The sequence below is a fragment of the Erithacus rubecula genome (assembly GCF_903797595.1).
Source record: "Erithacus rubecula genome assembly, chromosome: 4".
NCBI lineage: Eukaryota > Metazoa > Chordata > Aves > Passeriformes > Muscicapidae > Erithacus > Erithacus rubecula.
This window is the reverse complement of record NC_136686.1, coordinates 56,779,582-56,795,567: the sequence shown is the minus strand read 5'-3', so window position 1 is coordinate 56,795,567 and position 15,986 is coordinate 56,779,582. Positions and strand designations below refer to the sequence as shown.

General features: G+C 37.2%; 1 protein-coding gene across 3 annotated transcripts in view; it reads right to left on the bottom strand.

Moving 5' to 3' along the window:
* The window catches only part of ORC5 (origin recognition complex subunit 5), a 61,790-nt gene extending 47,301 nt beyond the window's left edge, over positions 1-14,489 (bottom strand). The window contains exons 1-7 of one of the 3 annotated variants that reach the window (XM_079303176.1): positions 14,427-14,489; positions 11,487-11,670; positions 9,915-10,007; positions 7,847-8,044; positions 4,484-4,558; positions 2,186-2,297; positions 1,712-1,842 (exon numbers count right to left, since the gene is read on the bottom strand). In XM_079303176.1, the coding sequence (XP_079159302.1) occupies positions 1,712-1,842; positions 2,186-2,297; positions 4,484-4,558; positions 7,847-8,044; positions 9,915-10,007; positions 11,487-11,597 (720 nt within the window). In that variant the 5' untranslated portion in view covers positions 11,598-11,670; positions 14,427-14,489. The other 2 variants (XM_079303177.1, XM_079303175.1) reach the window with 2 other exon arrangements.
* Between the last annotated feature and the right edge of the window lie 1,497 nt (positions 14,490-15,986).

Here is a 15,986-nt window from a genome sequence, read left to right as displayed (position 1 = left end):
AAAGTACTATCTATCTGAATCAGCTACTAGAGTGTAACTAGCAGGGCAATTCATTCCTTTGCAAAGCCAACAAACCCTTTTTCAGTCAAAAATTATGCATTTGCTTACAAACATTATACTGTCAGACATGGCAAACTGTCTGCACCATAAAATACAAACAGAAGTAATCTAACAAAGATTACATGGCTTTGAGCTCAGCAAGATCTCTTTATTTTACTCGGGGGTTGCATTTTTTTAACTAACATAATTTATCATTATAAATTCAATAAAAATGTTTACATAAACTTTTGTTACTCCCTTCATTTTCAGGTAAAACTTTCCATTCTGGGAGACGTTCAGCAAACTTAAACACAAGAAGAAATTATACATTTATTAATAAATTATTTATTTTCAAAATATGCTATCATATTCCAGATGCAAACAAACTCCTTTTGCTTAAAGTAAGATAATGAGATTTTAGACAATACTATAATCTAGACTTTCTTCTCAAATGTTTAAATCAGTATCACACAGAATTTTGTAAAATCCAATCCTCAGATTTAATTCTCTTTTTGTCCTACTGCACTTTAATAAATTTCTGTGCTAATATACAAAACTCAGTGTTACACAGAGTGTAACTTCCAAATATAAATCTAATGAAATTCCAGAATGTACTATTAATAATCACACATAATAACAGCATACACATTTAGAGTTTGTATTAGACACTAAGGAGTTCAGAAGCCTGCATTCAGTTGTGTGTGTCTGTCACTATCTTCTATGGAATAGACCTGTCAACCACATCAAGAATTTAACATCTGATCACATAAGTATTTTTGTAGTGTTGCACAAGCAAATAGTGGATCCAAAGCTAATGAAATTCTCATAAGCAGAGCCACTCAAGTACACATCTGCAACAACTGTGACCCTGGTTTCTATTTCTGTCTCCAGCAATCTCATTTACATATAAAACCTGTATGGTTAACAGGTAAGTTCAGCTGAAACTCAGCAGCATGTTCCCAAGGGAAACACAAGCAGAACATTCAGATCCTCTCTCAAGCACAGATTTGTTCACTGATCATATCAAACTTGTAAAATTTCCTTGTAAACAGTATGGTTAATTAAATAATTATTAGATTAAGCTTATTATTAAGCTTAATAATAATTACATTAGTTTTTAATGGTTATTAAGCTTATGCAAGTGTTACCATCAAGTAACTCAATTTTCTTCTGTTGTTTACTATTACATTACATGGTTAAAACTCCTTTTTCCAAACACTTTCAATTTATTACCAAAACTACACAACATTGGAAGCCCTTTACAGCCACAAAAATAATTGCAATCTTTGTTATGGATTTTTAGGGCAACTACATTTTAAGCTAACACATTCTTGGGAGGGCAAATTTACATTACATATAAAGAAAACTTAACTATGAAGGTGGTGAGACACTGCAACAGGCTGCCAGAGAAGCTGTGGATGCCCCATCCCTGGAAGTGTTGAAGGCCACGCTGGGTGAGGCTTTGAGCCATCTAGTGGAGGGTGTAATGGTCTAATGCAGGGTGTCCACACCCCTGCAGGGGAGCTGGAACTAGACCTTTAAGGTTCCTTCCAACCCAAACCATTCTATAATCTGATTTTTCTCTTTGTCCATATTTAGCAATAAATCTAGACTTTCACTTGGAAAAAGACATCCCAAAACAAAACAGCAACTCTAAAGAAGCTCATCTCACCAGATGCCGAAGTTCTTTCAGGTCCCTACACACCATGTAGAAGACACCAAGCAAAATATTGATATATGCAGCATAGAAATCTGGAGAATATTCTGGAGGATGATTCTGTGACAGGATCTTCTGCAGATGTCCTGTTTAAACAAAAATAAATCTTGCTGTTCTCAAGGCAACTTAATAAATCAACCACATTTCAATAATCCTCACTAAAAAAAACCTAATAAAATCCACCAAAACCTACACTGTTTTGAAGAACCAGAAAATATAATGGAATCAACACATTACTTTGAGATGTTCTGCCAAGTGGAAAAATACAAGAGCTTTATAGGTTGTATGATTATAGACTTCTACATTCCAGTAGCTATTAAATATTCTGGTTTCTGTAAAAGACAAACTGAAAAATCTGGAAAAAACTTTTGAATGCTCTCTGACAGAATGGTATACAATCTCTGAAAAGCAGATTAAAAATTATCTTACCTATGCTGTAATCTGGAAAATACATAGTGAATGGCTCAAAGCACCCAACATTTGGACGGAACAGCTCCCACACTATTTCACTGAGCAGAACAACTGTCACATTTCTGTCAGTCTACACAGGGAAGAGAAAAAACTCCATGAGAGAGTGACAGGCAGAGAAATAAAAGTGCATGTTAGAGCACCAACAAGAAAAATTATTATAGTGACTTTTCCTTTTCACAAAAATCATTAAATTTACAGTTTATTACTATGCTAGTAATTTGCATTAAAGCTTCAGCTGGCCTAATCAAGCAGCTCATACATTTGCAAATCTTCATAATTATATGATATTTCTCTCCAACCCTTGCCATTTCACTGACATGGAAGTTTTGTTGGGTGATAGACAATACCAAGTAGATTCCACCCCAAAATTAAGAGAACATTTTACTTTAGTAATTAAACACAGACTTTCAGAGCAAACAGAAAATGTAAAAAAGCAAAAAGAAATCTCAGTGCCTCTGGAATCAAGCTATCTTGTACCTTATTTTAAAGGGAATCTGGTCTTTAAACACACACACACACATCCCAAACCAAGAATGTAATATTATCTGTTTTACTAGTTAACAACAATGGGGCTGTTCATAGTAATATATTTTCGTAACCAAGTTCTTATTGACAAAATATCTGCTTCAGATTGGATATTTTGATCAATAGGTAATAAAAAGCTTCATATTAGAAACAATATGGTTTTATTTTGGTCACCCTTCAAAACACTAGCTACTTAATATGAAGCTAAAACTATTGGTGAAGATGTTCTCCCTCTTTGAAAGGTTTTGGTAACCATACTAAAAATTCTACCTAACAAAGTAGCTTTTAAATATGGTTCTTCAAGAAAGACATTTGAAAACTATTAAGGCACCTCACAAACAAAAGGAACCTGATTGAATTGACAGTGCTGTGGATGACTTGAAAGATGTTGAAATCATATTCCCTTCCCTGAAATGTAGAGAAAATCTTTTTTTCCCTTCCAAGAGGAAAGTATCTTTTTGCATTTCTTTCAGTTGGTTTCCTCTCCCAGAATTCCTAGTGTTTCAGCTGAGGGAAGTACTAAGATATGTTTAGTTCACTTCCTGACTGATCATCCAGTATGAAGAACTTCAGTACTTGTGACCACAATCCTCAGAGAAATCAAGCACCCATGACCTATTCCTCAGCAGCCACCCCCAGTCCCATGATATCCTTCACTACTACTGGTGGCACTTCTGGGCTCCTCTCACTCCAGGAAAGGAAGAGATAAAAGACATTTGCTCCTACAACATTGCTCTGCAACACCAGCTGTTTTAGAAAGCCTCAGGCCAGAATCCAGAATTTAAGCAACTGGAATATCAGCATTCAAGACAACAGACTCATCTGGAGGTCAGTTTTGAATCTGGGAGTGCTCCTCTGCCATATGTAAGTCTTAATCTATGGGGTTTTGATCTCTGAACAGCAATTAGAGACTAAGTTTGCCTCCCTTCTCTGCAGAACAGGCTGTTTCTGCTTCAGGAGCAGCCTAGTCCAGAACATGGATAGAACAGACAAAAAGAGACAGAAAATGCATCAGCTGCCAGGATTAAGAACACAGCTGTGAATCAGTCTTTATTCAGTAGAGAAATCAATGTGACCAGAAGATGAAGAACATCACACAAAAGCTTTGAGATAACAGCTATAATTTCAGCTATTTACATGTTCAGACATTTCAAAGTACCAGCAACTTCTGGTTTTGTCTTCAGTTTCTTTTCAGGGAATGTACCATTTTTTCTCATTTCAAGGCAAAAGCTTTGATGCTTCAGAAGTGAGAAAGGAAAGCACACTGTGGTTTACTCCAATCAGAAATCTACAGTTCCAGGAGAAGTGTGAGAAAACTCTCTAGCAAGTCAAAGCACATTCACAGCTGCTCAGCTGTGCAACTCCAGCCAAATTAAACAGCTGTTAGTCTCCTGAAAATCTTATTCTTAAAAAGACAAATAATCTAGAAAAGATAGCTATATAGCTGACACAAGCCTCCAAAGAATCTACAACACATCAGATAATGTAAATAAGATACCATTAACCACAAATAAAATTTAAAAAAAGAGTCTAATAAAAATCTCCCCATGTTTAAATTCTAGTTTGGTTTCTAGTTTTGACAACTGTTTTGGGGGAGTGAGGATTAATTTTGCAATTTTCTTATCCAAAGAATTACTTATCTTGATCTGCAAGCCTGGATGTAAAGGTACCACATGTTCATGTACTTTCAACAGGCAGGACACAGACAATAACTTCTTTCCAGACACTTACCAACTCTTGAAGCCTAAGAAATGCTGGCAGGATGTTTGCTTCCATTTCCCTCAGCTGTTCTGCTCTATCCAGAACCTTTTAACAAAACAATGGTATTATACAGACAAAGTCAACTCCTACTCTCACTTGGACTTAAAATCAATTCTTAGCCGCTGGAAACTGAATTGAAGAGATTATTGCTACAAATGTGTTTCCATGAAGCCCAAGGAGCTCTACATTTAAAACAGCACACAATCCCTAGACAAGCAACATTCTCACGCCTTATGGCAGGAAGAATTATTATACAGGTCCAGTCAGGAATATTAGAATAAAGTTATGATATCCTTTACACCCACTGAACCCCATTTTTTCCCCAAAATTCCTCTTATGTTTCAGATTTACACCTAGCACAGTAGCACTGTAACTACATGCTTACTCTAGGAGAGTTATCTTTTCCTACTATGAAATTATGTTTCAGAAACAAAAAAGAGCTGCTATTTTTAAAAAATTAGCTATCATCTAGAATTCACTGAATTGAATTTTGAGAGAGATTTTTCTTGCCACAGTTTGCAGCCTAGGAATTTACAGGATTTACTGTATGCAAACCTCACATAGCAGTAACAGATACATAGCATATGAACAGCTTTAACAAGAAGCATCTTAAGATAATAACATTTTAGAGTCTGAAGAATTAAAACAGAAGCATGAAGACATGCATGGCTAACCTTTGGTAAAAGATGCGTATTCCCAGCACACCTAAAATCTTGACAAGAATGAAAGTAGAAATAGAAACACATTTCTTCTGTGGTTTATTTACTACTTGCAATATAAACCTAAATTCTGAAGTTCATTACTTCTTTAGAATTATTGCTGTTGAGATAAAAACTATAGGTCCCTAGAAAATTGTCTTTTTTATCCTATTATATATCTTCTCTCCACCAAAATCTTAGGACATTTATTATTTCTGTTGCCCACAACAAGGAAAAAGAATTTTATGTGGACAAGCAAACATTTTCTGAATATATTATTTCAGAATCTCACCACAAAACCTGAAAGACCCGTGTCTGCATCAACATCTCATATTTCTTGGGAATTTATTTAGAACTACAACATATGGATATATTATATCGATACCTGCATTTGGTTCATGCAAAGTGACTTCAGGAATGAAGACTGCTTTACACTACAGACCAAAGAGTGGCTATGCATTTTTACTAATAAAATACTGCTTATTGAACCCAGTGACAAGCAGCTCCCAACACAAAGCTTTAAGGTCTTGACCTAAGAAGATCACATTTTTTAGTTAAATGGGAAAAAACAGTTCCTACTTGTAGCAGAAAAAATACATCGTGACTCTGGCTTGTGGAAAATGTCAAGTGGTTCACAGAAACAGCCTTCCCCCAGGTCTATAATATTGTAAATGTATGAATGACTACAAGTTATATCTACTCCAATTTTTCAGGTAGTTACAATGAATAAATTCATTTTTCATAAATAATCACAAGCATTCAGCACCCATGCTTGTGTTAAGAGAAACATTTAGAATTCTTTTCTTGAAAGTAAACATTTATCTTAATTTACTCTGAGTTAATTGAGCTGAAATATTACATTATTTGCTACTGAAATGAAATAGAATAAGTTAGCATTGCCAGTTTATGTTAGCAGCATGCTAGTCTTCCATCAGTCTCAATTTAAACCACCCTACAATAAATCCAGATGACAAAGGTTAATAAACACGAATTCATTTCTCCCGTTCCTGTCTGTTTCCATGCAGAATGTAACTGAAATACTGATTTAATATTTAATTCTTCTGAGGCAACAACTATTTTCATTATACAATTGAACCTTTGCAGTCATTTAATGCTTTATTTTCTACAACAATTGTTCAAGAACCTCCTAGTTTTCTGAGGGATGCCAATTTTTGTAGAATACATGAATAATTTTTTACTGATGTAGAATAGTTTTTAATCCAAATACTAATCTGAGAGATAAATTTTGTGCTTATGGAATTGCTAAAGAATGCAAATATCACTTTTGTGACAGTAAGCTAAACTACTTCTCTGTTTGTAACTTCTTCTCTGTTTTAAGTGTCGATACATTATTTTCTTCATTCCACTTCTAAGAAATATGTCAAATTTATTAACCTTGTAATCTATACAAAACTACGAGAGAGAACTGTTTCCACTAAACATGATATGAGTTTATCTAACCCAGTGGCAAAGTATTTTTAAATGGGAGTAAAGCATATTTAACTGTAGCCTGTGAAACAAAATGAAGAATGTTCAGTATAATTATGAACTTCTGTTTGACTTTTAAAAAAAGGCCCCAAAGCAGTATGGGCACATTGAGAGCTTAATGACCCTGTGTAGTCACTCTGCATTTTTCTTACAGCTATCAATCTTAAACACACTCTTGTTTTCTTAAATAATCAATTTCAACTCTTCTTAAAAAAAGTTAATTCCTACTGCTGGCTTAAAATTTTGGTCTGTATATTCAGCAGGTCCACAATATATTTATATATTTACACATCACTAATATGACAGCTTTCATATTGTCCTTTCTTCAGACCTCTTGTATGACTGGAAGTTGTTTCCATGCTCATCTCTCAGCACAATAAATGCTCTTATAGTCTGCAAATTTTGACTCTTATGTAGTTAAGATTACCACAGTAAAAAAACCCCAAAGATCTAAACTAAATCCTAATGTTCTAGTATTACACTAATTCAATCATCCCTACAACTCAAATTCTGATTATCTTTCATGCAATCTACTGTTTAGTCCACTTACGCCTATCATCAATTTTTTCATTGCAGTCTTTTTTTATCTTAATTTTAAAACTACAGCTCCTGTATCTGAGAGTCACAAGTGTAGCTGAAGATGAAAGATCTCAAAAGCAGTTTTACAGAGGAAGTTATGCATTTTAGTTCCTTAATATTATCATTAAGTTCTATACTAGCCAACTAAACCTTGTCATTTGCATCCTCCATCTTCCCTTCTGCCCTATTCCCCACCTCTGCTTTTTTCACAAGGAAACAGACAAGCATGACTTACTAATAATTAAACAAATACAGACTCTTTATATTTAAACACTTTGTAACACTATTACATCCCCAATTTAAATGTATGGTATAATTTATGTTCATTATTAGTTATGCTATACAGTTTTTGCATAGAAAAAATTCTAAAACCAGGAAAAATCGAGAACCTCACCTAAAGCCTGTAAGACAACAGAAAGAATCTGTCAACAGATTCTGAATGAGGTCTATGGAGAAATTTTGTGCAAACTGCTCTATAAAGCACACATTTCACATACAAATTATCAACAGCCATTACTCAGACCCTCTTAGGAGGAATGGGACTGGGCATTAAAATTAAATTACTTACAATGTATATTGTTTGATCCTGAAGCTCCTGACTGACCACAGCTTGTTTAAACAGACGAACAAAGTCATTCAAAGTATCACAATGCACAGGAGAAGTCTGCTCTGGGCCAGAAGAACAGTTTTGCAACTGGATGAGAATTTCTTCTAGAAGAAGTCGTGACGTAAAGCATTCCACACAGTTCACAAACACATGAGGAAGCTGAAGAGAACAAGAAAAATTATACAACTGCATTTGGCTTTTTCAGTGTAAATACTCCAGAAAGAGTTTTCCGTACGAGAAAACAAAGAAAACTATACCCTGCCAACAGAATCTTGAGCAAGAACCAAAAACACTTGTTAAAAAAAGGATCAATTAGGTACCTAGTCAAAATATTATGTATCACAAACTGAAGAGAGCTAATGAATCTCTAAATGGAAGTATACCTTCTAATTATGTTCAAAAACTGAAGCACAATGTATCAATTAACTATGCTGAAAAATTGTGAGCAACACACAAAAAGAAAACAAACAGCATTAGGTCAAAGAAATTTAGACAAATGTAGGACATTTCATAAAATGGTTCATTATTAATTACAGTACCTAGAAAACCCAGACATCTCAAACTTACATTACAAAGAAAGCAATCTCCCCAGCATACTCCCCAGAATTACTGTGAATGTTTCTGACATTCATTTGGTGAGCAAATGATAAAGTGTAAGCTTCTGTATCAGGCTCATGTCATCAGCATGCTTGCACAGAACATTTTCAGGAAACCAGATCTTTCCAAAGCAAAGAGTGAGTGGAGAAAACAGAGTATGAGATACATTATAAGTATCAACTTAGTAATATTGAAAATCTGTGGTCGTTTTTGTTTAAATAGAAAGGACTACAACCTATAAAACAGCACCAGTAGTCAAATCTACCTAAGGCAAAAAAAGAATTTTCTAGCAACCCTATTTTTCAGACACAGCTTATCTGCACAACTCCATACTCTCTGGTAAGGCAGATGCTCTTTTTCACACTGAACATTAAAACCTCTGGAAAACATTAGTCACTGGAATGTAGGAATGTGGTTGTCTATAACAAAAAAAAAAAAAAAATCCAAATACTTCATTCCAGTCTCCCTACTTAAAATACACTATGATTCAGCAGATGTGGGGAAGCGTGGGTACATGCTAGCAACCCACTCACACAGCATGTAATAAAAAGCTTTTTCATGATTTTGAATATCATTAAAAGGAATGGGCTACATCACCAAAAACCAGGTATTCAAAGCACTGTAGCTCCATAGCAGAAAGAAAGCTGGGTACCCCAGGTGTGATTCATACCACCACAGGACAGGAGGCACCCATCCATGCATGGCACAAGGAAGTTCTGCAGAGTTTAGAGATGCTAAAACCAGCTGCCCCCAGGGCCTGGCCACATCTTCAGATATGGTGAGAGAGGTCAGCACAGTGCTGTCAGCAAGGCATGAAACGCTACTGCATGGAATAGGATTGCAAACCTCTGCCTTCTACTCTTCTTTCTCTGCAGAACTTTAAATAAAGAGGGTTTCTGCATAAAACCTGCAGATCCTGAAGCCCTGTGGATAAAATGATAAGCTCACTCTGAACAAGCCAAAAGTATCAGGGTTATAGAAACAAGCAAGTGGAAATTTATGGTTTAGGCATGAAATGAGCGCCTGTCATTGGATTTAAATGCCTGAACTTCATGACTGACAGAGATATTAACAGATCTAGACAGAAATTTCTGTAATGACACCCTTCAGCTTAGGACTTTAAAACATGTTCTAGAAAAAAATTAAAACAAGGAGTCAATGGAGCTACTTCAGGCTAAACCATGGAGACAAGGCTTTATCTTTCTAAAACTTTCTTTAAAAAGTTATTATGATTTATATTATATCTATCTCATTTTATCCTGAGTGCCCTAGTGAGCAGAGTGATGCATTTATGACACAGTAAGTGGAGGAGAAGAATCAAGAAGGCAGAAATGGTTGAGGAAACAACCAACCCATTTTGAGAAAGTAGAGGCTATTTTGAGGCACCACGGTTATAAATTGTAAATTCAATATCCTTTGTGACCATTCTTACCTGTAAGGTAGTTAGAAGAGTTTGCATCACATAAGTCTTTCCACTAGATGTATGTCCATAGATAAAGATGGATGGAAAACTAAAATGCTGACGCTAAGGGGAAAAAAAAAAACAAAACAGTTGTTGCTTCTTTTCATTCAACAGATGAAAAGATTTAACAATGAACTTTTTCCCTGAAAGAAAAGTTATCTCCTAAACTGAGGCACTAAAAGTAAAATACACCAATTACTATGAAATCAACAAGACCAAGTTTTATGTTACATCTCTGCTGAAATGCTGGGAGAGTAAGTTGCAAGAATCAAGTATCACATAACTGCCAGTGAAACTGCTACTACAAACAACAAAAACACACACATACAGAAAAGCAGTGGGCTCTTCATTCAAATTAGCTAACTAGCTGAAACAAAATCTTGGCAAGCACAACTGCAAACCATACATTCCCTTAGCTTCTGCAAACACTACAAATTGCTCTTCTTTTCATTAGCACCAAACAGAAAATAATTAAATGGTGTGAAGGAGGAGATGGTAAAGCTTGCTCTTCTTTCACAAGCTAATATTCGATGTATCTATTTATTTAATGGACCTGATGCTGTTTATTTCATGTAATTTGTCTAAGATGCAGAAAAAATAACTGATTTTTTTTTTTCAATTCTGAACAGGTTTTCACACAGGTGAAAATAAAAACACAGCTTTGTGTTTTCATTTCTAAGAATTTTGTATATTGACTTAAAAATTAATACAAAAATAAAATTGACAACTTTTTATTAAAAACAATAGTCAATTTATGCAAGACATGCAGGTTTGAGTATCTGTACATTGATCAAGAATTGAAGATTTTTAAGAAGAGTTGTTGCCACTACGCTTGTAACATATACATAAAACCTGAATACTGTAATTTGTTATTATTAGTAGTATCCATAATTAAAGACAGAAAACAGATACTGACTTCCAGTTTGTTACTGGATGTAAGCATACATTCTGCAAGCAAACTGCTTGTAAGTTTGCAGACAAAAATCCCCATTACTTTTTACCACAGATTTGTCAAGCAGTAACAGAATCAATTAACAAGCCAGTGCTTTCTCACTCTTATGACCAGCCACAAAATTACTAAACATCAGAACAATTTAATGTGCTTAGAATTCAGGAACTCAGATATTAGATTGACAGGTCAAAAGCAAACAGAATTTCCACACTGACACTGAAAAAAAAAATTATCCCAGAACTTTATGTCCGGGAGGAAGAGACTTAACTCCCTGCTACTAACTGGTAGAGACAGAATAGAGGAGTGGCAAAATCAGGGTTCAGAGAGACAAAGACACAAATAACTCTAAGATTGTTTAGGTCCTCCAGCTGCAAGACATCTTTCAACCTTCCAACATACTAGAACCTACTGCCAAAAATTAATGTTAAAGATAAAAGATTAACAGAAAATAAAACTTCATCAAAAAGGCAACCAAAGCACGTTCATAGCGACATCACAAAAACATCCTTAAATTCCTATTCTTCCCCTCCCCCACCCATGACAGCAGAACACCTTTGTTCCATACAAACAAAGAATACAAAGAGCAGCACCTCGCCAAATATTGACAGCAACATGGACACCTGGGACTCTCGACAAGGCACCAAACTCTCCAAGCGAAGCAGGTCAGCTGCTGGGTATGCTGGATGTTCAAGATTAGGCATTTTGATATTCCTCTGGTTAGTCACCTAAACATGCACGTCCCTTTTGAGGTGCAGAGACAAGAAATAAAGTGATCTGAAAAATAAAAAGTTTTCATTATCATTTGCTGCCATACACATAAAAGGAAAAGAAATGGAAATTGACATAAAATCGAAACAGATATTCTAGCTCAAGATGAAGGTATAACTATGATAGACTTAAAAGACTTCAGCAATATTGGACTTAACTATATAAGGCTTTATACAGATATTTCCACACCAGACAAAATCCAGAAAAGCAAATCAAAATGGAAAGGTGTACAGGATATGAGCAAATCAATACAAAACAGAATTATCCTAGTTTAGTTAACTGAAGAATTACACATTTAATTCTGGTTTTATATACATTTGAAAGTAGCAAGAGAATAAAAATGAGTAAAGTAGATTAGTCACAGATGATCACCTCCCTGAACAGTCAGTAAACAAGGATTTACAAACAACAGGAAAGTGGTAGGACAGAAGGAAAGATAAGAATGGCAAAGTAATAGATCTCTGGCTGCTAACAGGATTGCTAACCTCATCTTGAAAGGAGCCAAGGCATATGAAGAAAATCCAGTTGATGGTAAAGTCTGGAAATACTCCTTAAAAATAGTAGGAGTCCAAACAAGTAACAAAAAACTCTAATATTAATGCTAATTTACCTTTTAGACAAGGATGAGACAAGGATAACCAAAGGTTTGGATTGCTGTAACACTGGAAAGGCTGGATTTTAGTGACAGAATACAGAAAACACCTCAGTCAAAAATATTATTTGTCTGCACTTCTAGAACTGCTGCAGAGATGGTACTTTCACCTGTTGTGACAGAGACAACACACAGAGACAAATGAAATAACCTCAACAGCTGGATTCTGACTTAGTCAAACACAAGACATTCAAAAAGAAAGTCTGGAAATTACATTAAGGCAATAAAGATATCTCATCAACTGACATGATTATCTGTATGTTATCAAGACAAAGATCATAAACAAAGCACTCTCAACTATTTTAAATATTAAGTATTTACAGACAAATACATTATGCTGGTTATAAGTACAACAGCACAGGTAAAAAGATTATGTTAGCATAAGGAAATCAGAAACAGCAAGGTAAAGGGAAAACAAACTTCTGAAGGAAAAATGCAGTAGTGGATTGCAATAACAGGACAGTTACTTGTACTGGGTACAAGGAGGTTTGTAAATATAAAGGTATTTATGGAAACACCTTAAAATAGAGTTCCTTTTGGGACCAATATCCGTAAGTATTTCCAAAAATAGATTTGAGAAAATATTTTTTATTTTTACAATTTGCCTTCAATGTTTTCTGAGGTAAAAGCTGGCATTGTAGAATTATTAATTGTAGAATAATAAGTGGAATTAATGAGGGGGAAGAAAAGGATATCCCTGATAATACAAGCAATTCAGTACTTGCATTACACCTACTTGAAAATAATCACATCACACACAAGGAATACATTTAGATATGAAGAAACTGAGTCTGAAGTAATTCGAAAAATAAGTTTATTTATAAGTCAATCACATATTAAGCATGGGAAAGCAAAGTAATGCTGTTATCAGGGGCCAAAAAGCTCCCACAATTACATGTATTATAGCAAACTATTTCCTACATAGAAAATCATACAAATAGCCCATTTTACCAGCTTTGAATGGGTCTGTGTGTCTCTCCCCTGTATCTATTCAGATATCTGTTCAAAACGGAATGAAAACACAAAAACCCAAATAGCTTGATTAAGGTTGCTCTCTAAAAAATTACCTAGGTATACCAAGGATGAAAAAGAGAAAAAATATGACAGGAGCCTCTAAAAACAAAGACAAGCAAGTGAGGAAAAGTTTTAGAAAAGGCTGAAAAAATTCTGTAAATTTACGAGGAAAAAAACACAGCCAGCCCTTTTCCTCCACTGGCTACATGAGAACAGGGCTTGACTGCATCCTAAATGCATCCAAAGCCATAAAGTACTTCAGCTTTTCAAGGCCACTCCCAGGTAAATTTCCCCCCGGGGAAGCACAAATCGCCTGCTGATCGCACCCTTCCTGCCTTGTCGGCTTCTCACACTCCCCTGCAAATGCAACTTTCACCAAACATCCCAGCCCCTGGATGAAAACCTGCATCTCTACTGGCTCTATGCAGTTTTAATCTCCAACGGGAACCATCCACGAGCTCACAGGAGAAAGGGTGCTTAGGGCAACGCGTTCACAGAACAATTCACTTAGATTAAATGGCAAGGATAACACAAAGATAAGTATCAGCCAAAGCCTGAATTCAGGATGTTCCAGCCCGGGAAAGGCTGCACGTGTGACTCCAGCCAGACCAGAAAGGTGCAAAAAGCACTTTGCAGCTGAGACCGAGTAACTCTGTTAGGAGCACAAGCTAAACTTCATGGCGGGACTTCATTATTTACTAGGACTTCTCTCAACTCACTGGTCTTAAATTACCTACAGCTGGCACCCTTCCCACATTCTAGCATAGAAGATGACATACAAAAATGACTGAGTTTAAGAGATTAGCACGGCTCTGGGTCCCCTCAGGCCCTACAGGCGTCCTGGCCGACACGAGCGTGCCTTGGCCGAGGGGGAATGCCGACCCCCGGCCTCCATGGAGCTCCCTAAGGGCTCCTCCCGCCACGCGTGTGAGGCTGAGGCTGCTCCCGGCCCAGCCCGCGGCGGGTTTCGCTCCCGCGCCGATTCCCCCTGGGAAAGCGGAGCAGAAGCAGGTCTGCCCCGTCTGCTCCTCACTGCCCTCGTTCCCTCCCTCCCGCCCGCCCGGCCGCCGCGACTCCTCTCACCGGCTCCTCTCACCGGCTCCTCACTCGCCCGTTCCCGCCGCCAACACCGCCGCGCGCCGCCGCCGCCCCGCCTCCCCGGCCCGCGCGCATGCGCTATGGCCACGCCCACGCCTGGGGCGGGACGGCCGTGAGGGGAATCCGCTGTTTACCGGCGGGTATCCCACAGGATATCCTGTGTTATCCCAGGGAAGATCCTGTGCCGCTTACCCGACCGGTATCCCACAGGATATCCTGTGTTATCCCAAGGGAGAGCCGCCGGGGCACTGTGAGCTTTACCCAGCGGGTATCCCACAGGATATCCTGTGTTATCCCAAGGGAGAGCCGCCGGGGCACTGTGAGCTTTACCCAGCGGGTATCCCACAGGATATCCTGTGTTATCCCATGGGAGAGCCGCCGGGGCACTGTGCTGCTGCGGGAACCCCAGGGCTGAGGCATTTGTCCCAGAGGGACAGGCGTGAGGGTGTTGCAAAATGCGAAACTTGTAGGCTGTTCTTAAGAAGGGGTGTTCTTTGATCTTTGTATAGTGCAAAATCCAGTCAACCAGAAAGAAGAATTAATCCGTGAAACAGAAAGGCTAGCAAGCTCTAAGTGGTGCCGAGGTGTTGGAAAGACGAGTTATTTGGTAGAATCGTCGTGTTAAGGCCTAGGGCATTTAAATGATCTCAGACCTGGGGGAGGTTGACAAGGCTTGGGAACAGGGATACACCACTGGCAATGGACAGTTGGCAGAACAACCGAGATAAGCAAAAAACTTTAAAAGCCAACTGTGCTAAATCAGCTCCGGCTGGATAAAAGGTAATTCCGGCAGGGGCAGATGGTGACCAAGGAGCCAAGAAACCCTCAGACCCAAAAGAAGAGAAGGTTTGATCATGCAGACTAATTAGCATGAAAAGCGAATCATTAGCTAATGAATACTAATTGATAAGAGAACTCTGTAACCTGTAGGAAGTGAATGCGAACTCCTTTGTTTGCAAAGATGTATAAATACTTTAAAGTTTTGATAGTTAGGATATTTGATTTCTGGAACATGACTAAGTGCCCAAGTTTGTGCAGCTCAGAAATAAATAATCACTGTCTCTCTTGAGTGTATCATTATTGGCTTGTTGCTCACCAGGTAACAAATCTGATTTTTCTGGACAAATGGAGCCTAACTTATGCATAAAGTGCACATAACTTACACGTATTCATACACAAAACTGCTTAAAGTCAGGTCTGTGGAACCTCTGCACCAGCCAAGCTTTGAAAATCCATAACCATGAGTTCAAATTACAGCTGAAGTTATATTATGCATAAACAGTGCACGCTGTATTAGAGGGATAAATGTGAACTGCATGCTGGGTTATGAAAGCTAAAGTGATGAACTCCTTCTGTAGTCAGAGCTGGATGAAATGTTAAATAAGACTTGTGTGAATCAGGCATGGCTTATTTTTAGCAGTCTTTTTTTTTTGTAAAAAATGCATATACATGCACAATTGTCATAGCATGGCCTGAACAGTATTTCAGATCTTTAGATATATATTGTAAATTACATAGAGAGAAGAAACAACATTTTATGGTTATCTATACAAATTTA